Here is a 24280-nt window from a genome sequence, read left to right as displayed (position 1 = left end):
CCCCCCCCCCCCCCCCCCGGAAATCTGTAAAATACATGAATTACAAAGGACGAAATGAAAATGACAGAACAATACAATAAGTAGACCAAAAAGTTTTTTTTGAACCAGCGCCTAGAAGCAAATGTGGGGGCTGTTCACACTGTCTGTCTCTGTCTAGGGATATGACAATAGGATTAGGAACAAGTTGTCTCTTTATGATGTGTAAAATAGAACCTTTTTTTTTTTAAACAGCAATCATTATATAAGAAAGAAGAGACTCACACAATGTTTTTATTTATCCTTTATTTTTGCAAGGGAACCTTATGATTTATGATAATCAATTTTAAGATCGTTTGCTCCCCCCCTCCGAAAAAAATATTTATAGATATAATGTATAAATATATATATTTAATATGTTGTTATATTTTGGATGGAAATGAGTTTGATGGTGGTTTCAAAATTCAAAACATAAGTAAACACTGGAGTAAATATTCTTCACATTTGCATCTGCAGCTTGTCAAAAATGCCTTGTGTCATCTTTCACCGTCATATTCCTGCTGTGTGTGTGTGTGTGTATGTGTAGGAGGAGAATGAGGAGGAGAAGGAGGAGAAGGAGGAGAAGGAGGAGGAGGAGGAGGAGGGAGTGCGGTGGGGGCTTTTCGGCCGCCGAACCAGCGAGTACGAGGGGAGGGACTTGAGCGAGTAGCCGCTAGTGCGATTCTCCAAGCTCCGCTGCGCACGTTCGAGGGAGTACGCGCGCGCCCCGCGCGGGCACCAACGGCAAAGCCGCGCCGCGCTGACGATGTTGTGAATGAGGGGATGGAGTGACGTCAGCGGCGAATGTCAACAATGTAGCGACCGAGAGTAGGCGTTCCAGTCGAGTGTAACAAACAGCGGAGACGGAGCGGCACGCCGCGCTGGATCACCACGCACGCTTTACACACACACACACACACACGCGCGCGCGCAGTCGGCAACAAACGGACCGTGGAGTCACACTAGACGTTGTTTTTTTAATAGAAGAAGTCACCGATATCTGCAGCCCGGGAAGCGACGAAAGCGAGTCATCATGTGAAAGAACTTATGTGGGAAACGGACAAAAGCGCTGGAATACGAGCAAGAATAGGAAGTAAAAGGTGAGTCGCCGTGCACGTTTTCTACCTCTCTGATCGATATCTCGCCGTGCTATGTGTGCGTGCGTGTGTGTGTGAATTCACGGTTTGTCAATCTCAGTCTATTGTTGACGCTCTCGTAGAGCCGAGTTGCAAACTTGCATAAGTGTCGCAGCGGTGGGCTACAGAGCCGGGAGAGTCCGCCTCACTGTGATGTATGGGGGTCAAAAACACAAAAAGTCACTTATAGTAGAAAACCGCATGACTCTTGAAAGCTTTTTTTTTTGGCGGGGGTGCGAATATTGAAAGAGTGTATATGTGTCGGGGTGTGAACGCGGGTTCAGGAGTGAAACGCAACTCTGTACCACATCCTGTTGTGCTTTGACTCAATATGCGCTCCTTTTTTTTTGTTTTTTTTTTTGCTCTCTGGGGTTTTTGATAAAGTATATGCGTCGGTGATCCCGGAGGAGGGTCAGGCATGCCGCTGCTTCTACGAGCACAAAAAAAACAAAAAAAATCCCATAAAAGAAGTCGCTGTCTGTCACTTGCAGCGTCATTAATTAAACACCTCCCTCACTCACTATATGTACATTCATCAAATGAATCTGCAGCTGAATAGAATGCCTATTATTGGTACTATTATGATTATGCATTGCACTTTTTCTGCTCTTTCCCAATCTGAAATGATGTCATCACCTGCTCATTATTCCACATGAAAAAAAAATCATCAAAATATTTGCTGTGTAAGGATGAGCCTTGTTTGCTCCGACAGCCAATAGAATCGTCTCAACCGCTCGACGGTGTCGTTAAAGAACCCATATTTTCATTATCATTAACCCCTTATGTAAAAATCATAACAAAAAGCGAGCGCTTCTCCCATCGACTTGCCGTAAATAAAAGAACACGTTCTTTTGTTGTTTTTGTTTTTTGTGAATCAATCAAGTGGTGACTGTGTGCATCAAAACAGCTGCGCCTTTACGCGCGGTCCTGCATTGCCATGTGCATGGTGTGCTGCAGCAGTGGCTTAGTCAGTCCCTGTCAGTCTTATGTTATGTAGGAGCCAGCGATGTGGTGGTGAATTATGCTGCGATGCGAGGCGATGATAAGGTCTCACAAGTCGATATAAATAAAATAAATAAAAGAGTTATGTGGAGGGAAACACGTTTTTTCGTTGAGAATCCCTTAACAACGCACTTTGACGCACGCGAGCCATTACAGATACCCTTATTCAGTGTGACTTGTGTGTGTTGGTTTTTTTTTTTGACAAAGTTTAGCTTTGTTTAGAATTAAAGATCCACAAAAAAAGGCGGAATGAATTGTGTTTTATTTTGGGATACTATAGTTTGAGCGCCACGTGTGCCACTTCACGATGAAGTGCGCCCGAAAATCATAAGGGAGTGCAGTGTGATGCTGCCATTTAATGCGGTGATACAGCATTTTGCGGGGGGGGGGGCATCGCAGCCTCTTTGTCTGTTTGTGCTGATGCAACGCGATGATGATGATGGTGGTGATGATGATGATGGCACCGAGCTGAGGGGATCGCAGCATCACCCTCCTTCCTCGACTGTGATGCGTCGCGTTTTGTGCCGCCGTTATTTCTCTGCAATTCTGCCGCTAATCATCGGGCTGCACGAGCCCGAGCTGTAGATGTTTTTTTTTGAGCGCACGCTGAAGGTGTCGTAGTAATATTGGCATTTCGAAAAAAGAGAAGAAAATGACTACACGTTTGGTCGTTCTGTGGCACCGCTCTGCTTTCACAACACGTGCGTGTACAGCACTCATGCGCATGTTTTTACGCAGGGGAGAACCTTTTGTTCTGTACAGTAGCCCCGCTGCCTTTCTTTTTTTTTTTCCCATGCGTGGCAATCCACTGCTTATTTTAAAGTGGAGGGTGGGGGGGGGGAGGGGGTCCAAAAGTGTGTGTAAACCCCACAGTGACTCAGTCGGGCTTAAAATGCCACTTCATCGTATCTGCCAGCGCTTTGTTTGTCCTGCTTATAGATTGCCATGTGAAATATCCAATGATATTTATTCACGGAGTTTTCTTTGTCCGTCAATAAAGACAGGAATGCATACATTTTGACCTTGGTGGCATAGAACATTTTTCTTGTATATTATTATCTGTTTAATAGGTCAGTGATTCATATGTCGGTGCATTTGTGCAATGTTTTTCAGTCTGCAATAAGACATTTAACGTTTTGCAAATAGAGAATGTAGCTTGTGTTGTGTTGTGTCTTGCTGGAAAACCTCTGATTTAGACCGAATCTTTTAAGACTTTGCATGTAGTGGCGGGGTTTTTTTTGGAGGCATTCCTCAGCTGATACCTGCATCCAGAGGATACCTCTCTGTTGATGTCGTCATTCTTTATCTCCCATTTATTCATCTTCTGGAAATATGTCTTTTTATGATATTTCAGCATTACTTCTTACACAACAATACAATACTGTCATCGCTCTAGGGCAAGGCCATTATTGAAAGCGGTATCGAAATGGGAATAAGAATACTTTTACGCCATTGATGTACTATTGAGTTACAGTATCGCTATGTATGCAAAATTACATGAAACAAACAATCAAATTGATGAAGTGTGTCATGCATTACAGGCAAAGCTACTGTTTACATCTGATTAAAATTCCATAAGAATGATTCATTTAGGCAGAATAATAAATACAAAAATATGAGTGTATTATCGCATATAATAAATAATATGATTTCACAGAATGTCAGTAAACAACTATATAAAGTTATTGCCCAGTTGTTGCGTCACCTTTTTTGAATTCCCCCTCTCGAAGTTCTGCCACTTCACTTGGTGTCAAAGCTGTATTTAAAAGTTCCCATATTGCAATAATTGGGACCTCCATGGACCTCGCTTGTGATTATTAATCGCCGCTCAATCCACGAAGATGGCAACAGTGCAGATGTGGAAAATGGGAAAACGCCGACCAATCAGAGCACACTGTGCTTTTTTACCGGAAGGGGGCTTAAAGAGACGGGCGCGAAAACCCAGCGTTTCAGACAGAGCATGAATACAGGTATATTCAGACAGACAGCATGAGAAAAAGAATGTGTTTATGGAACATTAAAGCATATAAACATGTTCTAGTAGAAACCCCAAATACAACTGTGAACCGGAAAATAAGCATTACATGTCCCCTTTAAAAGTCTCATTAGTGATGTGGGTTTGGATCAGTTACTATTTTTTCGCTTTACTTGAAGCAAACAATGACCACTTATATATTCATCGTTATATATTAACGGTGATTATAATCCATCATGAAAGTTATAATATGCAAAAAAAAAAGTCAATGACAGCAATTATGAAGTAATACGAAAGTTGATCCTATACGACGTCATGCACAAATTCTTTATAGTACGTTACAGTTATTTTCTGTGTATTCCATGACGGTCAAAATGCTGTTAAAGTTAATTAACCTACCAACCATGGTAGGCTTTAATCAAACTCCCCAAGTTGCCAAAACCCCTAAATTCCCAGAAAAAAATAACGCAAACATGACTTCAATGTTACTCAATGTTACTCAATGACTTCAATGCTACAACCCCATTTGGCATGTTTGACTAAAACATCCACAATTTGTAACAACAAAAAATATGCACAAAAAATTTCGAAGCTTCCTCCATTTCAACATTCTGTCACAACTGCAAGTCAATCAAAATAAATGAGGTGAGACCCCGCATGTCGTCCTTTATTTATGTTTTTAAAGAAAACACAAGTCATAATGTTGTTGTTATATAACAAGTTGAGCTCGGCTTGGGAACATGTCCCAGTCTGAGCGAGGCTGTTTTTGGGGGGATCTCGACATAATGAGTCCCTCCGGGTTCCCAGCCGCAGCTGAAATCCCACACGGCAACAGGATCCCCTCCATATGACCCCCCCTCATGCTTTCCACTCTGAACTGTACCATCCAGGGCTATAGCTCCTCCAGCTTTCCGCTGAGCCCGTGGTAATCACGTTTTGTTTTTTGAAATGTTCCTATGAAGCTAATTGAAATGGTGATGACGAAAGGAGCCGCTTGTGTTCAAAAGTAACCAAGCACTTGCGGGTTAATGATTCATGAAATTGCATCTCTCTTTGTGGGGTCCGTAGCAGCCCCTTAAGGTGCTGAAACAGCATCCTTTTTGGATTCTTATGAATCGTATAAAAAAAAAACAAAAGCGAACCCTCTTTAATGAAATGAACGGGGAAAAAGCCGCAAATCCCCGTCGCCGCTTTTTCCCTTTTTTCTGTGCATCATTAAAGGAGCGTTTGCATCACTGAGGATATTTGAGTAACCCCCACCAGCTCAGCTCAGCTCAAACATCCAAAGTCAGTGCCTTGGCCAGAAAAACAACATGTTCCCATAGCGCTCCTACGTCAGCACAAAGGCATGTTTGACTGGGCTGCTGCCAGTGTGAGGCGTCGATGGAACAGCAGTGCTGGGAGAAATCTAAGATCCTGCCGCACGTTACACCAAGGGCTATTGTTTCCTCCCCCCCCTCCTCTCTCTCTCTCTTTTGTGATCCCTTCTTCTCCTCCTCGGCCGCTCATTCGTCTTCTTCCCGCCGTTCGTGGCGGTGACGCACGCCCGGCACCGCCGCTCACCAACGTGAAATCAGATTTGCATTATCCCGGCAGACCCAGCTGCCGTCAGTCCTCGGTTGCGGCGTTCGGTGCCTGTCTGTGTGTTCGACCGCTCAGCGGAGACACTTGCCAAGAAGCTATCAAATCTAAAACACCACAGGCTTGTTTTGTTTTGGGGGTTTTCTTTTTTTTGTGTGTGTGTGTGTGTGTGTGTGTTGCCTGTAATAAATTCCCAAGACATGCAAGTCACCCTGCGTCAAAACCTTTTAGGATGACCCTCCAGCGGAGAGCTTCGCCCTCTGACCTCTTGACTCGATTCCCTCTTTACGGCCAGTCGCGCGGTCACCCGTCAGTTTTGCGACTGTGCGAAACACACCAAGCTAATAGAATGATGCACATCTGGTTCTAATAGCTTTGCAAGAATACAACATTGGAAAAGGGTGGAAAGAGGGAGGGTAGGAGGTTTAGTAGCCATTGAGGCAGTTTAGAAGAATGAGCCGTGTGTGTAAAGTGGTGTTCGGTGAATGCAGAGAAAACATTTAGCGCAGCCCTGTTTGGAATGTATTAGTGCAGCACTACTACTACTACTACTACTGGCAAGGGACTGGAGAGCATTGCAGAGGTCTGTCTAAAGCGAGCATCAGGTGTTACACCGGGGAAATACTGTCTAACACTCTATTTGCTTGTGTGGACTTCAGGGAAGGGAAGTTTGGTTTTGAGATATGCTGCTAACTAATACGTATAGAGAAAAAAGACCAAAAAAGTTACTTAATCATGAGAAATGTATTTAAAGTTATTTTATGAAGTAAAATATAAAATAAATGAAAAAAATTTGCTGTCATTAAGACCTCAAAATCAACAAATCAGCACGTGTAGTAAGAGTTAAGTAAAGTCAAAGTAAATGTAGTAGGATAAGATAATGATCCCCAGAATGGAAAATCAGGAGTTGCAGAACAATAAGTATAGATACATAGAGAAAAGTAAAAAACAAGTAGTAAATTAATTAAGTATAAAAAAACAGAACGAGTAAGAATTAAAGAAGAAGAAGAAGAAAACTATACAAGCTTGAAAACTCAAAATATGCTCCACCAGTTCCACCAGAACTTAAAAGTTGCACAACGAGCTTACACAATTGGAGCTCGAAGTTCACATGCAGGCGCACACACACACACACACACACACACACACACACACACACACACACACAGTGTACAGTAAAGTAGACGTCCAAACTCAACAAGAGAGTGATTGTGCCTATACCACTTGGTGGTAAAGTGATAACAGAGTTACTTAAACTCCTTCGCTAAAGACTGAAAAAGTTGCATTCTCTAGCGATTAGAAAACACACTAAGTTGTGGTTCTTCTGCTTTCAGCGAAAATACTCTAACAAGCTGAGCACACCTGTAAAAACAACTGACAGAATACAGTTATTATTTTTCTTTAAATATATAAGACATCTGTGTAGATGACGTTAGAGTGAAAAAAGTCGGTTTCCCCCCCCCCCCCCGTCCTGCACAGGCAGAAGAATGCTGTTGTGTGCTTCTTCCTCTGAAGTTTGAGCTCATATCCATATGTGACTCCATTTGGTTCTGTTGAAGTGCACAATGCAACAGTGAAAACGTTGCCATTGTTGTTGCAATCCTCACTGTTCTCTGCTATGATCAAATATCATATATCTGTTGTGGTGTGTATGTTTGCGGAATGCTCAAGCAGGAAGTACAAATCCATAAACTGCCCTTTTTATTTTAACAAAGGGTTAGAAGTCTGTTGATGAAGACCATGTGATACGGTCGAAAAAGGTCCGGAATCAGCGGATCTTGAGTGTAGATTGTGTCAACTGCGTTTCCAAAAGTCAAAAACGAACAGCCAACCTCAAGTTTCGATGCAGTTTATTTTGAAAATAATCATTAAAATTTTATTTTTCTAAAGCTTTATACCATTTCTTAATGACATATCCGCTGTCAGCTGTAAAATATATGTTGTTAGACGTATTTTTATTATAAAACACGTGTGTTATGCAAATGTTACGTTTTGGATTCTTATCTTCAGCATTGGCTTCTGAGTCCTGTATCAGACTGGCACATCATTTTTTTTGCACATCCTACCTTCAGCATCAACCTCAGATTCCTCACTTCCCGACCAAAAGCCATTGTCTGTGTTTTCCGATGAGTCTTCCTGAGTTACATCACAGTCACGGACCCCCCCCCCCCCCCCCCAATCCCTCGGAGTAGAGGAAGGTATTTCAAACAATCAGCGGATTCCTAGTGAGGTCATTGTTTTAGTGAAGGAGGGGAGGGCCCTGGGATGACCCTCCTGGCAGGACGTTGTTTTCCATCAGAATTCCTCCCGAGATGGATTCATTTGCACATCACAGAAAAACAAGACGCTCCCATTGTGCCTGTGTGGCGCGTTAACATGGAGCTCTGACTTCTGTGGCTGAAGAACGCAGTATAAATAGAAAATAATAGGCTCGCTTTTCTAAAGGGTCGGAGTAAACAAATCGGGGGGGGGGACTATTGATCACTATGGTACTCCATGTGATCTCTTGTTTGCTTTGTGAGCTCACATAGACAGACAGACAAATAGTCACAGATGACAATGAGGAATGCTCGTGGTTCATGCATTAGTTCATTGTCGCTGCACGGTTGCGAACCTGACAATAACATAAGATCATGAACTCTACGGCACAACATCCATTTTTAAAGGGACCGTTCACTCGTGCTACAACAAAATGTCACTAATTAACGTGAACCCTGTAAATCGCACAAACTACAGGAGGAAATTCTTTCCACTCAGCAGTATCACACACTCAGCCAACTATTTGTCTTCTAGAAAAGAAAATACCACTGTGTATTATTTTGATCTTAGAAACAAAAGAATAGATTGTATGGACCTTCTCTTCAAAAAGACCAACGAAGTCGTCTTCCTCTAAACCAGTGGTTCTCAAACTTTTTCTGTCGCGCCCCACTTTGGAGGAAGAAAAATGTTCATGCGCCACCGCTCCAACAAAATTGTAACAAAATGGTCTATGTTGAACTTTTATTGAAATAACATTTTGTGACTCCTCCAAAAAATAACTAATATTTGGCAAAAAATAGCTTATTGTGAATATCTTTCCAAGATATTCACAATAAACTGCAACCTGTGAAAATCAAAACAAAATGAGTGCAGATATGTGTCACACATATCAGGAGCATTTTATTTTAAATATGAGCTTTAAAATGTAGCATTCTAAAAGTAAAATAATAGCTGTGATAATAACTGATAATAATAATAGCTGCACGTGGGACTGTTGGGACTGTTAGTACACTGGCTGTGGTCATCACAGTGAACAGTGTCTGGCAGTGTGATGAGAGGACATGTGAGCCCTTGTTGCTGTACTTTATCTCCTTGGAGCAGAGGCTGCATTTAGCATACCCTGCCGTATTTAAAATGCTGTGACAGCGGGACGCTGTACTCACGTCTGTTTAGACCTCAACCTTTATCCAGGCCCAGCTGCACTCACAGCTCAGCCCTGCGTCAAGCTGCGCTACACAACCAGCCTCCTCCCCCCGAAGCTCTTTGACCTCATCATCTCATCCTCATTCTACTTTGAGTTAAAACAAACAACCTGCAACCATATGCGCCGGTGTTCAGGTTTAACGTTAACGAGTGACCGCGTGAACTGAACCGGAACACGGGGGGGCTGCATGTTTCATCACGTTACGTTTTTTCCTCCTAAATCGTGATAATGACGAACGTTAACAGTCGATAAAGTTTTGCATGCAGTGGATGTTAACTCAACCCAGCAAGTCTGAACGGTAACGGAACATAACGTAACTTAAACTTTAACGGAGGGAAATAAAGACGCTGTCGACATCTGAACGCTGATTGGCCAAGACTCGACACGTCAAAGATGTTCTATTGCGAAGATCACGACATCACCTTTTCTCCTCGTCTCACTCCAATCTGAGAAACACTGGCTGGCCAGTTGACCCCCCCCCCCCCCCAAAAAAAAGCTCTACGGATCTACAGGATGATATATTTTGATTCAAAATGGCGAATTTACATAACAAACACTTATTTTAACCCAACCAAGATCTTTTACTAAACCTAACCACGTACATTTGGAAGCTAAACCTAACCAAGTACTTAAGTTACCTTGACCTAACCAAGTACCTTTGTTACATAAACCTAACCAGGTACATTTGTAAGCTAAACCTAACTAAGTACTTTTGTTACCTTAACCTAACCAAGTAATTTTGTTATCTAAATCTAACCAAGTACTTTTGTTATCTAAATCTAACCAAGTACTTTTGTTTTCTAAACCTAACCAAGTACTTTTGTAACCTATACCTAACCACAGACGCGGTTGAAAAATGCTTGAAAAAGCACATTATAATATTGTGTAACGCTCATCACCGTAGTTGCTTTGAATTAAGAATCATCCAGAAACAGTGTTCATATTATCATGACTCTGCATGGCTTGAGAGGTCTATTAGATTTGTGTCTTGTTTTTGGGTGGAGGGTGGACCCCCCTCTTAACGACTTAATGTGTTTTGAGACGGTTTACAGTAAACCCAATCATATCTCCTTCTCTGGCGTTGTCAAGGCAATGGAGTGTAAAACAACAAAGCGTGTGCAGTGTGTGGTTTGGTGAAACAGTGCAGCTGTAGAGGAGCTCGTCTGAGGGAGGAGAAGAGGGTTGGAAGGGGGGGACATCCTGTGAGACCAGCACAGGTGGTTGGGAGGGGGGTTGGCGTAGTGGTGGGAGGGGAGAGGCGAGGGGGGGGGGGGGGGGGGGGGGGGGTTGTGGGCGTGGACGTGCAATAATGTGCCCACTTCCTGTACCGAGCCCCTGTGCTGTACTGTAAAACAGTAAGCTTACAACGAGATCAGCAGGATTTGCCGGCGGTGGCTTCCTGCCATTTCACAGCAGGCAGTCATAGGTGGAGATCCTGTCTGTGCACTCTAGTGTCCCACTGTGCCTCGTACTTTTCCTAATGATGGTGTTTTTTTTCTTCTTTAATGGCTGAGGACAAGGGGCAAGAAAGGGGAACATTAATTCTGAGAAGAAAAAAAAAGCAGTGAAATGAAAGCATTAAAAACCGAGAGCATGACGTTTACCCCGATGGGTTTTCCATTCGTTGCACACTCACAGATGTGGAATGGAAAACATGAAAGTCTTATGTGTTGGGTCGAGTCCACGTACACAGCCGTTCCTGTGGGGGAGCGATGTGTGCGCGGATACTTGACAGCCAGCTTAAAGCTGATTTCATCCTGTAATTTCAAGTGAATGAGCGCGTAAAATGGTAACGATGGCAAGTCCTCTCGGGGCACGCTCACACCAGGCGTGTTTGAGGCAGTTCGGTCATACTTTGAGTCACGTAATATAGATTAAAGGGCGGTAAAGGCCTGGGGTCGATGGAGGGGACAAACACACTTAGGACTTTCGCCCAGGAGGCCGTAGTTTGTGTCCCGCGTCAAACAAAAAAATGTTGTTACGCAATTTGCACACTTAACTAACGCCGTGTTTCAGATGTTACATTGCTTGAACCTGAAGTTGTTTTGTTTCACCTCACAACATTAAGATTCACTTTCACAACGTAGTAGTTGCATGTTGGCCCGTCTGAATACGGAAAGTATAATTCGCACCAAAGGTTTCACAACAAAAAAAGCTAAATGTTGACATGTATTATTATGTGCTACAGAATTAGCCCAGAATGTTATACTCCTAGAGAGACTAACTGAGTAATTAAGTAAGAAAAAGACTAAAAATGTCGCTCTCTAGCTCCACCTCCAACCTATTTTCATTTTCCAAAAATCTACGCTGGCGTCCCGACAACTTTGACAACTTTGACAACTTTGACATTTCCTTTTTCCCTCCAGTCTACAAATCAGATAAACGAATCATTCTAGCTGAGGAAATGATTTTATAAAAATGAAGTTATTTATTCATAACTATCATAAATTTCTCAAGAGACTTGCTCATTTTGCGGACGGAGAAATCACAACGGCCCTAGAAAAAAAACCACACCCCCTCGCACTATGTATCAAAATCTAATTTTCCAGCTCCATCTGCCAGAGTGCGCTCGCTCGCTCGCTCGTTAGGAAGAGGTGTTAGAATGTAATCCCGAGTAACGAGAGGAAGTGACCCCGGAGCACAACGTTTTATGGGCGTAAGAAGACGGATGTTGATGTCTGATAGCCAGCAGTTACTGATTCTCCCAACAGTCTCAAGTAATAAAAGGTGGTTTTAACGGTGTGACATTCACAATAGGTAAAATAAACATGCGGTCATTGTGAGCCCTGGCGAGTTTGCAGTGGGGCAGTGTGAACCCTATTGACACGCATCGGCTCCGCAGTGAGGCAGCTGACTGTTGTTGTGTACCTGCAGCGGTCACATGCGCTCCACCGGCCAGGCCAGTGTCATGAGGGACAAGTTGCAGGTGTTGGACGGTCCGCCATTGACACAAGATCTGTGTCAGCCAAGCATGTCAAAACAAGCCTGCCTCTGACTTTTAAACCCGTTACTCCTATGTTTGATTTTAAAGGTTTAAATAAGAATATTTTTCCGTCCTCTGTTTCCAGGAAATTAGATTAGAGTCTAAGTGGTTCGACTCCACATGAGAAGTTGTCTCAGTCTAGATTGGTCCCTTGCAGTCAGGCACTTTTGAAGCAGTGGTACCCACTTATCACCTTCCATTGTTTGTGTGTGTGTGTGTGTATGTGTGTGTGTGTGTGTGTGTGTGTGTGTGTGTGTGTGTTTGTTTGACTCTCTACTCACTTGACGGGTACTTGTTCGCATTTGCTCTCTATTTTGTGGCTTTGACATGTGTAAACTGCTTTTCCCACAGTTGAACGGACATGATCGACTGCGATATTAACGTTTAAGTTGCGGGCTTTGCTCATAGAAAACATAACGAATCAAGCGGTGCCTAAATGAACAGCCAGCCACCAGGGGGGCTATACAGATGTCTCGGCTTCACTTCCGTTTGCTACTAGGAGATGCACTGTGAACAAGGTTTGATACTCTGTACTACGGGCACATCGTGGTCTGTACTAATAAAGTCTTTCTATTTTAAGGCGCAGTGTGTAGGATTTGGCGACATCCAGCGGGGGAGGTTGCAGATTGCAACCGGCTGAAACTTCCCCTGTGTGCCAAGCGCGTAGGAAAACCACGATGGGCGACGCGAAAAACGTTAAAAAACGTGAATGGTCCTATCTAGCTAGTGTTTGGTTTGTCCGTTCTGGGCTACTGTAGCAACATGGCGGCCGGCTCCGTGAAGAGGACCCACAATGTATGTAGACATAAGCGTCTCGTTCTAAGCTCACAAAAATGCAACAATTCCGATTTTTAGGTGGCTATACAAAACAGAAACCACTTATTAATAGATCCCCCTAAATGCCACACACTGTCCCTTTAAGACAACACAGAATCATCAGCGGGAGCTTTGTGTTTAAAGTTCAGTTACAGAGGCGTTCCCGTAAAAGACAGAGAGGAGGAAAGATGGAGAAACAAAGGCAGACGCAGGGAGAGTTGGTGAGAGCGGGGATCAGTAGTCATGGCTACATGAAAGGTTGCAGGAGCCGGCCATTTAGATGGATTACAGTAGCGCAGCTTCCCTTTTCATCTCACTCAGAGGGTTGTATCTGGAAGGGGGGGGGGGGGGGGGGAAGCAAATTGGTTCCCATCATGCTTAGCAAGTGCTGCTCGGTCTCCCTCTGATGGCTGTTTCCACAGTGTGTACGAGAGGAACGTTTACGCTGAGCTTGAAGCCAGCTCTCACAGTCTATCTCATCCTCCTCCGAGAGCGACAAGAACCACAAACAGGCTCATCCGTGGCACTACGCTCGGCAGCTTTCTCCAGACATCGCGATATCTGTGTCGCAAATGCGCAGCTGTTCAGTGGACACCAAATAAGACGAGAACGGGGCAAAATAAAGAGATTTCACGACTGATTAGAAAATGAAAGTGAACCACAGTGCTGTTTGCTCTCACTGCAGTCTAGACTCAAACTTAATCATGTCAGACAGTCGGCAGTAATTCCACTTGTGTCATTGTTTCATGAACTACTGTTGGAATAAGACACGATGAGGCAGACATCTACGCTAATACCAAATGAATCGGATTCAGTGTTGGGTTGATTTGTACCAGTAACAGAATACATTTCCTCAGCGGCACACATGGCAGTCGAGATAAGCAGTTGGAAGACAGCAATTTTCAATTTTTGGGAATTGTTAAAAAACAGTGTTAGTCAGTTATCATGATAGCTTTATTGACCGGTGAAGACCACGAGATGTGGTTGAAAGCTCTGGAAAAGTGGACCTTAAGTTGACATTTTTCTTGTCAAACAACAAAACAAATGAGCACTCAATTGACGTATTAAATCAAAAAGAGATTAAAATAATTAGGTGCAGCCACAGATGTTTGGGTATTTCTTTTCTAAAATCAAATTTTCTTATAATTTTACAAAATAATTTGAATAAAAAAATACAGTTCAATAAATACAATCAAAATATATTAACATTTTTATTTTTATTTACAAAAAGAAATGATAAGAAAATAAGTTTATGGATTCAAAATACATTTGTGGCTGCAGCTAATTCTTTTTTTTAAATCACTGATTAATCTATCTTTTTCTTTTCAATTAGTTCTTTAGTTGAGTGTTAATTGTTGAACCTGGAAGTGGTACTTTGACATGAAAAATCTCTCTTTACGTCCACTTACTAGCTTTTTCAAGAGCATTTCAAATGCATCTCATGGTCTTCATTGGTAAATAATTAAAGTTTTCATGACAGCTGTGCTAACTCTATCCACTGATGAAGACGGTGAGATGCAATTGTAAGATTAAAGATTAGGTCCACATGTGAAAAAAAGTTGTTGATGTCTGAGTTTAAATCAGAAATCTGAGAATGAACTCAGTTTAATCTAATTTTGTTATTTTATATAAAAATAAAAGTTTAAAGAATTAACATTTAAAACTCTTTGTTACTGAGGAGATTTGGAAAAGGGGGGAAAAATATGTTTTTGGAATTGAAAGGTTTGTGTGTAATGTGAAAAGTCTGGTAATGGATCACAAATACGGTAGCCCCTATTTATGAGGTTGCACTACAAAAACATTTAAAAAGAAAGATTTAATGAAATTCAAATGTATTAATTACAAACAAATTAAATTAAACAGAACAAACAAAAGCATGTCCCTTGTTTAGAAGCAAATTAACTTAAAGGATTCTGGAACAGCAACACTAAAATCAAATACCATTTATTTTTAACAAGCATTTTAATCTTCCCTATTTTTCATATCCGTCTTGATTCTAGAAAATTCCTGAAACAATCAAACTGAAAGCTATATTTTACAGGTGTTTAACAAATTAATTACAAATATTTATGTTATATATTATTAAAATAAATAACTAATTATAGCGTAATGCTTCTCTGACAAAAGTTTTCACTTCTAGTCGCAAAATCGGTGTTTGGAATCTTGACATTTAAAAGCATGTGGTGAGTGCATGGGTAATTGTGGATGATAAGGACGGTCTGTTTTCACGCTGCAGGGACGCCCCCCCCCCCCCCCCCACCCGCCTGCCAGTCATGTACCTGCGTCTTTCTGACTGATGGTGATGTAGATGTGTCTGTGTGACCGTATACGCATGCCCCCTGGATAAATGATCACCAATCGCCATCGGAAGATGAAGGACAAGTCTGTAAGTAACGCTGTGTGCACTCAAACTTCTGTTCATTGTATGTCAAGACGTTGTTGTCTGTTGGCAGGAAATCTGTTTCTTTTTATTTTTTCCTGTTGCGGTTAGACAGCGTGAAGCCGAGGCAAACATTCGTGACACACGCAGACAAACAGAAATTCAATCTGACTGCTTCATGATCTTTATTTATTCAAAATGTCATTCCCAACAGCAACGAAATGCATTTATTTATATCGCTGTAAAATAATGCCATGCGTTCCTTTCTGTTTCGAAGTATCAAAAAAAAAAAAGAAGATTTTATGAATCAAAATCTTTCCAATAAAATGGATGATTCTGAAGTTCTTGAAGACAGATAATACCGCTGTGCGCTCGCAGACAACAAGCGACAACCACAATGTTCCAAACTGATAAATAGTGTGTGCGTTTCCATTTATAACTAACTGTTGCAAAGGAAATAAAGCTTCCTTCTCTGACTTCCTTTGCAGGTGCTAGAATAGCAGCTGTCGTAGACTTAATATTCAATGATAATTGAGCCAACTGCGTCTTTTTCGTTCTCTCCCGTGCTCGTGTAAATCTTCAAACAAACCTCGTCATCACCGTTAAAACTCGTAAAGAATAAATGAAGGAAATGTACATTTTGAACCCTCTAATAATAGATCCCTGGCAAGATATCCCATTCAATATGTGCTTGTTAAAAGGGAAACTATAACTCTTAAGGTGACACGCTGCCCACAGATCTCTTTATGGCAGCTCTCGTGTGTATATTAAGTCAGAACTCTTATCCCGGCTTTTCTCAAGTCTTCTCTCGAAACACAAAGGCGTTCTTTGTCCTGGAGCTGTTAGTCTCATAGCCTAGAAGTTTGTGACTTAGCGTATATATCGCGGGGTTAAAGCTGCTGTAGTAAAGAGTACAAGTTGTCAGAGTACTTAGCACAGACCACATGGAGTGCTGGCATCTGTGTGGCGCGCCCTAAGACCAGCTCAACGTGGAGACTTTACTTTCTGGCAGCTGCGGCGTGCTGATCAGGCCTTTGAGACGTGTACCTCCAACTGTAAAGTGCATGTATTTGAAATCATAATTCACTTTTACTGAGAAATCAAGTAGATATGTGTCAATTCCATCTCCTTAGTGTTTGTTTTTTTCTTATTGTAATTCTCAAAAGGAAGTCATTTGAGGACAGCTCCCCTTATACTAGTGTTCTTCAGTTGGCTTCATAGTCTGTACAAAAGAAGTGGACGTAGTCGTTGTGACGTCACCCATTAGTTTGTGGACTCCGTTTTTGAAGCCTTGAGTTTGGCATTTTGGCCTTCGCCATCTTGGATTTTTTTTCCCGCCGTCGCTATATTGGCTTTTGGCTGCAGCCATCTTGTTTTTTGGGAACCAGAAGTGACACAAAAGGGTGGGGCTTAGTTCAACCGCCTGCTGAAACAGACATTTTAAGCGTGTTTAACGTTATGAACGGAAAACAAACTGTGAAAGGGTCAAAGTTCCAAGACAAAAACATGAACCACACAACGCCGTGGTAGCAACCTGTCAATCACAAACTACCCCCGCCCTAAAGCATACCCTGCTTTATTGTCTACTTTACTCTAAATGGACCATAATTTACTAAATGAACGACATGCTGTATTGAAGGAGACTTGAAACTACAGATTGAGACCATAAAGTCATGTTTACAATGTTTACTGATGTAATAAATGAAGAGAGGTTAGGGTCATTTCCTCATAGACTTCTATACAATCAGACTTCTTTTTGCAACCGGAGGAGTCGCCCCCTGATGGCCATTAGAGAGAATGCAAATTTAAGGCACTTGCGCATTGGCCTCCCTTAACAGACCGGGAGGTTGCTGCCTGGTTGCCTTGAACATTTGGTGCCGACTGATGATATCGGTACTGCAATTTGATTTGTGCAATATCTGTGTTTGTCCCCATTACTGCTCACTCCATAACATACAGAGTGCCGAGGTCACCTATTGGAACATCTTTGCAAGGTTGCATAAACATTGGAATGCGGTCTCATTAAGCGGTTTCATATTTCTTAACTCTTCTACCTAGGGGTGTAAGAAATGTCCGAAAAAGGAAGCTAAAATCCTGAATGACTTCCTGCTTCCTGTTACTCAAACAATGTTTGGCAAAAAATTGAGAAAATGGAGCAAAACTGGAGGAGACGCATGTGCCAAAAAAAACAAATATACCAAAAAATGATAAGTATCCAAAGGGGTTCTTCTGTCTCCAAACTGCATTCAAGACACAAATCCCCTCATTTTTGTTGTGCAAAGGGATTCCATAGTCTCGAAGTACACTTAAGAATAAATCCTCATTAATTTAAGGATATTTCCTCAAGCATTAACTTGAATTTCTGCAAGTCCCCTTTTTGTTTTAATCACCAGGAAAATATTCTTTTCAAATGCTTTATGCACCTGAGAAATATGTGACCAGTTGTGTTTGTTCAACATCTTGAAAAGAGGCTCTGTGAACTGCCGGCTCTCTGATCCAGGCTAAGCGTATTTGGCGGCATGTGTTTTTCACAGAGCGTACAACCCTCACATGGCCCATATCTGGACGCTTTAAGCGCCGCCGCTTGTTGCCGGGGGTTTGTGCGAGGCCTCTCTGAGCCTGTCCGCCTGTCTGCTTCCCATGATGCACCTCCCCATCTCCAGCCTGGCGACGGCAGTGAAAGAGGCCATTGTTCCTGTCACTCCGAGGCATGTTGCATGCACTTCTGACACGGAGTGGGAGAAATGATTCCCTTTTATGCCCCCGGAATGTCTTGTGAATCAATCATTTCTGTATGAAGAAACGCTGCTCTTTCCTGTCATTTGGCCACAAATGCGCTCGTGTTTGAGGGAAAGGGAAAGTATTGCATAGTAAGGAATTTGGGGGGGGGGGGGGCAAAAAAATAAAGACAATATTACAACACCTCGTTTTATGCTAATTTCCTTCCTCATTCAGGCATTTTTTTCCATTTTTAGCTCTGACCTTGAGCGAAAGACCACCTCCGGAGCCCGATTCAGACGTCTGATCCTCTGATTGAATCGAGCGGCCCGTTAACACTTTGCAAGAAAACAAGTGGCTTTCAGGAACTCCCCTGCCTCCCAGTGCCCCCTCTTCTCTCACCGGGCTCTGATTGATGCGCAGCAAACCACAGTCGGAAAAGCTCGCGGCTCTTCTCGTGGATTTTTCCTGCATGGCACAATGTTACGACGATCCTCTATGCGCTGCGCCATGTGCAGTGGCATCAAAACAATACAAATGTAAAAAAGGTGGTCTCCTCGGGCAGATTATTCATGCCTCACATACCATGAGGGCCTTTGAATCCCACCCCCACCACCACCAAACAGGACGTTCTTTGCTTTGACATGCGTGAGAATGTCTGATTCTCTCTGTTCTCTAGTTCCAGGCCACATCAAATCCTTATAAAAGCGAGGCTTTCTGATCCTACATCTGAATCTTTAAGTGCCATGAATATAAAAAATGGCTACCCTTGTTGTGTTTTTTTCCGATCCAGAGCCGTAGGAGTCCTACACAGATCTCTACTCGGGGTGTAAACCAAGAGCGCTACGCACAAGTCACCAAACACTGCCCTATCCGTCAGCGGCGAGTCTATTTTTAACCCTGCTGTATCACGTATCGCCTCTCGCAATTTTCTTCCTTTGTTCAGGCGAGGAGGGATATTTCAGGACACTCTCTGGTGGCGTGGGAGGCGAGGTGAGGCCAGACCCCTCCCCCCTGACAATTGATCTTCCCCTCCGCTTGGTGTGTGCGTGTGCGCGAAGGGAGGTGAAGCCCACGCCTGCCACTGACCTGTTGCAAGGGGTTGAGAATGTGCTCTCCCCATTCATTAGGCCTGGCGGCCCGCGCTGCCACCAAGCGCTTTCACTACATCTGCGTTTGCGGTCTGGGATCGAATCCAGATGGCCGTCTGGAACACCCGTGCAGACCGCGTACGAGCTTCCCATATGGCAAACGGGAAAGGAATATTTAAAGGAGCCTCATAACCCCGAGTTGGTGAGGTGAAAAGCCAGCCGTCATAGGCGGGGACTTGATGCGCTGGATCGGGACAACATCCCACACTTCGAGATAGTCTCTCCTCAAAGGCATTCATGGTTACCCCCCCCAAAATAAGAGAGAGCTTGGGAAAGCAGGGTGGGGAAAAGGGGCATCAGACGTTGTTTCGTTTTGGCTTCGTGTAGCTCAATCAAATTGCAACAGAAATGTTGCATACATGCTGCTGGAATCAGTGGAACTGACTCATCGCTAACAGTATCCAGTAACTCAGTTCCTATGAAAAATGCTCTCCTCACAACTTTCTCACAGTCATCAAATTCAGACGAGTGTTCCAAGTATAGTAAAGCAGTGATTGTTTTTCTATTGTTCCCATGGTCACAGAACTGACAATGACACGTCAGAACACACAGGCAGAAAACTTCCTCAAAAAGTGTTTTAGAACATGTGTGCAGGACCACCCACACACTGATGGTATTTGTGGGTAAATAACAATATGTAACGTGTAGTGACTGCATTATAAGCCTATGAACGAAGAGAATGAAAACCTGGCAAAAGCAACCGAAGGCTCGAGGGGTTGAAGGGTGATGAAAGAGCGTCAAAAGTTGTCGAATAATATTCCATAGAAACTTTATTTAGAAAGCACCAGTTGTTGAGTTTAGAGTTCCAGTCAGTGATCAGGACAGGACTTAATCTCCTGGAGGGAAAAGCCCACAGACTCGTCTGCTGCTGTATTTGTTTGGGTTGGGTTGTGACCATTTTATCCAGTCTGCTGCCGCTGCTCTGTTTTGCTCCATAATTTTTTTTTTCTTTTGCTGCTGCTATGAATGTGGCGGGGGAATGTGCGTAGGGCGGGGTGACAGAGGAGGGGTGGGGGGCAGGAATTCCTCACTCACTTGGCTCATCTTGCATTTGCTCTACTCCTTCGCCTGCACATGGAAAAACAAAATGTTTTGTTTGTGCGCTCTCCTGACGGGGTCGTGAGCGCATCCCTGTTTTTTCAGGTATCGCCGGGACCCGGGGACGCTGCACAATGTGGCAGCCCGGTTTAGCGGGAGGAGCGCCATTGAGTTCATTAATCCGCCTGTCGAGGGCCCCTTTTTTTTGCTTTTATTTTTAGCCAAAATCCATCAGGCCTGACAAGTGGTGCAATTTGAGCCAAGTCGAGGGAAGCACTCCAGGTCCTCCCTCCACAAAGTCAATCTTCTCCTCCCCTCTTGGGGGGGAAAAAACAAAGCTCCGGACAGCCCCGCTCCGGGGCCCGGGGTTTTGTCGAGTCATGTGAGATCATGTACACAGAAACACAGGAGTGGTGGGGGCCCGAAGACGGAGGGGGGTGAATGAGGTGGGTGGGGTTAAGGCCGGGGCCAGCAATGGGAGCTAAAATCTGCTCACAGGCCAGCGGGACAGCAGAACGTGGCGGTGCTGGCCTTGTATAAGGTAATGTCTAGAGAGCTTGCTGGGGTGGGACGTGTGCACAGATTTATTTTAATACACTGGCGCTCTTGCCAGTGGGGGGAGGGATGTACAGCGTGACAGATCGTCCCAAGACCACTGTCACACTTCGGACCAGACGGGACTTTTTAGTAGACAAACCCTCCACAGGCGAATTTTAGAAAAACACAGAAAGGAGGCAAGTTTCAGTCCAAGTTTGACCTTTTAATCTGCATGATCAGACCGGGTGTTTTTTTTCCATCCCCTGAATGCTGTCGACCTTTACCTACCATGCCGTCTTCATGCGGCCGGACTAGCTCCTCTCACACATGCATGTTTTGAGTGAGTTGCCCTGCAGGGGAAATCTGGATTTGGCATGTCAGTCTTGTAGCATCGCGGTGATATGGCAGTATGAGTAGGTGCCTTAAGGTAGTTACAGTACGCTGCACACAGGTGATAGTCTGCTGTAGCTTCACACCTGCCGCTAACTAATGATTTATGAATTATGAATGCATCTTTTCATTTTTATGTATCATTTAATGTCAAAATATAATAATTACATAATAGTGATATGATAATAAGTGGATTACCAAATAGTTATTGATTGGGTGTGAAAGCTCATTCTTACAGTTGAAAGCTCAGGAAAACAGAAGTAGTTGTTGATTTTATTTTATTTTTATAATCGATGAATCAATTAATGGTTTAGGCTGTCCTCATACACTGTTCGTATCTATACCTACGAAAGGCAATGCTCTGTAATTTGTATATATGCCACGAAATCCATTCATATGTAATCCACGTAATCGTGAACCAGGAAGTATAAAAAGCGCCAAAGTCCGCGTATGGAGGTTGGGTTGAATGGGCTCAGTCCAAAAACACAGGACTGTCTTACTGACTTAAGTAACGGCACTTTCGTAATTATTGTAACCCAAAGCACAATCTTCTTTATAAACCTAACCAAGTAGTTTTCTTGCCTAAAACTTGTTTCTGTGAACGCTACACACTAAGCAATCAGCGTGTTAGCATTGTCATTGTGAGCACGTTAGCAAGCTGACATTAGTATTAGTGTTTATAGTAGCACAACTGTGTCTACTCAAAGAGGTGCTTGCGTGGCTGTAGACTCTTGTTGTGCAACCAAAGACGGGGAGAGAAAGCATGCCTATCCAGCATCAATAATTTAATCTGAGCTAATTTTGGAGTTGGACTGGCACAGAATGCTACTATCAGGTTCAGTGTTAACTCAATGGCTGGTAGCCATGTGCTGTGATGCCAGTGAGTGTAGCTTGGGAGTAAAGTCCGCTCCGAGAAGAGAAAACTCATTTTTCTTTTGCATTAAATTTCTTCTTTGATAGCAGTATTACCTTTGCAGGAACAGGCACTAGCTGCTTTTTTTAAATTTTTTTTTTTACATATTTTCCATTGTGGAATTAAACTGTTTAGAGGACATTCAGTGGGTTAATGCTTTTTATAGCCTATAAAAAGCGGCAACACTCTCACAGGACATAATTCAGCACAGTCTGGTTCCTGTGAGCACGTTGGAAAACAAGGTTGTACACTGCAGTGGCAACCCCTATTCACCCCTCCTTGAGTGATGAAGGGCGCCGAAGAGGAGAGTTAATGACCAACGCACAGGGCAGTTTTAATGAGCCCTGCACAAGTGTTATTTAGATGCCATCATAGCATGTCTTCCCACTCCCGTTGAAGCTGTCAAGAGGCTGTATATCCTCCGTCTGTGCATGTGTGACTTTTCTGGGTCTGGGAACTTTACGCTTCCATGGTGCTATGTATGTTCATGGGGGGGGGGGGGGGGAGCGAGGGTTGCATCTCATTACTGTACATTATAGCTCAAGTGTGTACTGTAAAGTTGCCCATTGTGTCAGCTGATTTATCGTAGCCTATTAGCTGTGTTGCACCATCCACTTTTATTTAACGCTGATCTGCCACAGAGCAAACGGCTCTATAAAAGAGACATGGTGAGGTGACAGGAGTCTATGGGACAAATGTGTAAACCCTAATGTCCGATTAGCAACCAAGCTTGTAACTCGCCATTAGTAACAAATTCATTTGTAGAATTACACATAAAAGGATGATCCAGAACTCTTCCACACAGTGGGGCAGCTTATTAATTAGACACTGGTGTTGGAACATACTCGGTTTCGGCTGATACCCAAAGCCCAGGTATCGGTATCGGGACTGAAAAAATTGGATCGGTGCATCCCTACTAGGTATGTGTGAATGCAGCATTAGTGGTTTAAGTTAGCTCTCCAGCTACAGCAGTTCCCCAAATAGCTCTGCAAGTAGTCATTACCTCAGCAAGCTCCGAGCACCACCTATACACTTCTGTCACTTATTGATGTAGTCCATTAGACCAGCCCTGCCCTGGTAGAGGTTCAGACTCCGACCCCAGTTTGTACCGCAGACCCTCTGGTATAAATGTCAACTCTAGAGCCAAGCTGAGATAACCCTGATGACATATCTTACATCATCAGGGGTCAGACTTGACAAAGCTCCTCTCCAGGCAGGGAAGTCATTGCGCAACTGTTTTTCACCAGATGAGTCGTGCTAAACCGTGATGAGTAAACTTGAGTTGGACATGGACCAGCTCTAACACAGACCTGTCCACGCAAGATAGAGGCAACGACCGCATTGTGACTGTACATTGATATGTTGTGCTATTACTATGAGTCAATGGGGCCTTTTGATGTCTCTTTCCAGAGCCAAACTCTTGAGCCTTGACTGGATTTATTGTTCTCTCAGTATTTGATGTTGTGTGGCATCTAGCTTTTGTTGCCCGTGACCAGGGGTCTATAGGTGGGATGTCACCCCCAGTTGTGAGCACGGTCCACAGGGCCTTCAACCAAGGAAGGTATAACGGGGTGGTGTGGGTGCAAAAGCTACGCCTGTGGTCCGTTTGGCGCTCAGAGCTTACCCATGGTTCCTTCTTTCAGTATGACATCGCACACTTGCGAGGCATCCTCCAGCTATGTAGCTTTACTCAAAAGAATGGATTTTTTCCCTTCCCTTTGGTGTCTTTCTGTTGCACTCCGTTGTGCCTTGTTGAATTTACTGTTGATTAACTGTGAAAAGTGTAAAATTGCAAAAAGGATTATTGATTAAAACAACTTCATAAATAGCTCACAAGAGACAATAGAATAGAGGGCTGCTACAAATCAATAATGTAGATTTACCAATCATCTTGCTCTGCAAAGGAAATGACCCTTCCAAAGGGATGTGGTTCTCCAGACTTGTGGATTCTGTCGAGGATGTTGTTTTCTTCCAAACTATTGATGCATGCAAATTCCTACTGTGTTGTCAAGACCGTAGGCTGAAAGGATGCCTCTGGCAAAAAAAAAAAAAAAAGCTTTAGGAAGTTTGGGGCTGTATCCATGGACCATGGGAACTGCGGAGATGGAAACGGAACACGGACAAAAGCGGATTTTCTTTTCTGTAAATCAGCGTTTACTTACCTTCTGACACAGAACGGGGG

At 43.3% G+C, this 24280-nt stretch overlaps 1 protein-coding gene across 2 annotated transcripts in view; it reads left to right on the top strand.

Moving 5' to 3' along the window:
• Positions 1-803: 803 nt before the first annotated feature.
• bach2b (BACH transcriptional regulator 2b) overlaps positions 804-24280 on the top strand; it is a 93518-nt gene continuing 70041 nt past the window's right edge. The window contains exon 1 of one of the 2 annotated variants that reach the window (XM_031861732.1): positions 804-1115. Coding sequence is in view for 1 of the 2 variants with exons in the window: in XM_031861731.1 (XP_031717591.1) it covers positions 15319-15357 (39 nt within the window). In the remaining variant the exon portion in view is untranslated. Of the gene's footprint in view, positions 1116-10454; positions 15358-24280 lie in introns of those variants that run through there. The other variant, XM_031861731.1, reaches the window with a different exon arrangement.

This window comes from Anarrhichthys ocellatus, unplaced genomic scaffold, assembly GCF_004355925.1.
Source record: "Anarrhichthys ocellatus isolate YVR2014 unplaced genomic scaffold, GSC_Weel_1.0 scaffold25, whole genome shotgun sequence".
NCBI classification, from domain to species: Eukaryota; Metazoa; Chordata; class Actinopteri; order Perciformes; family Anarhichadidae; genus Anarrhichthys; species Anarrhichthys ocellatus.
This window is presented reverse-complemented; position numbering and strand designations above follow the sequence as displayed.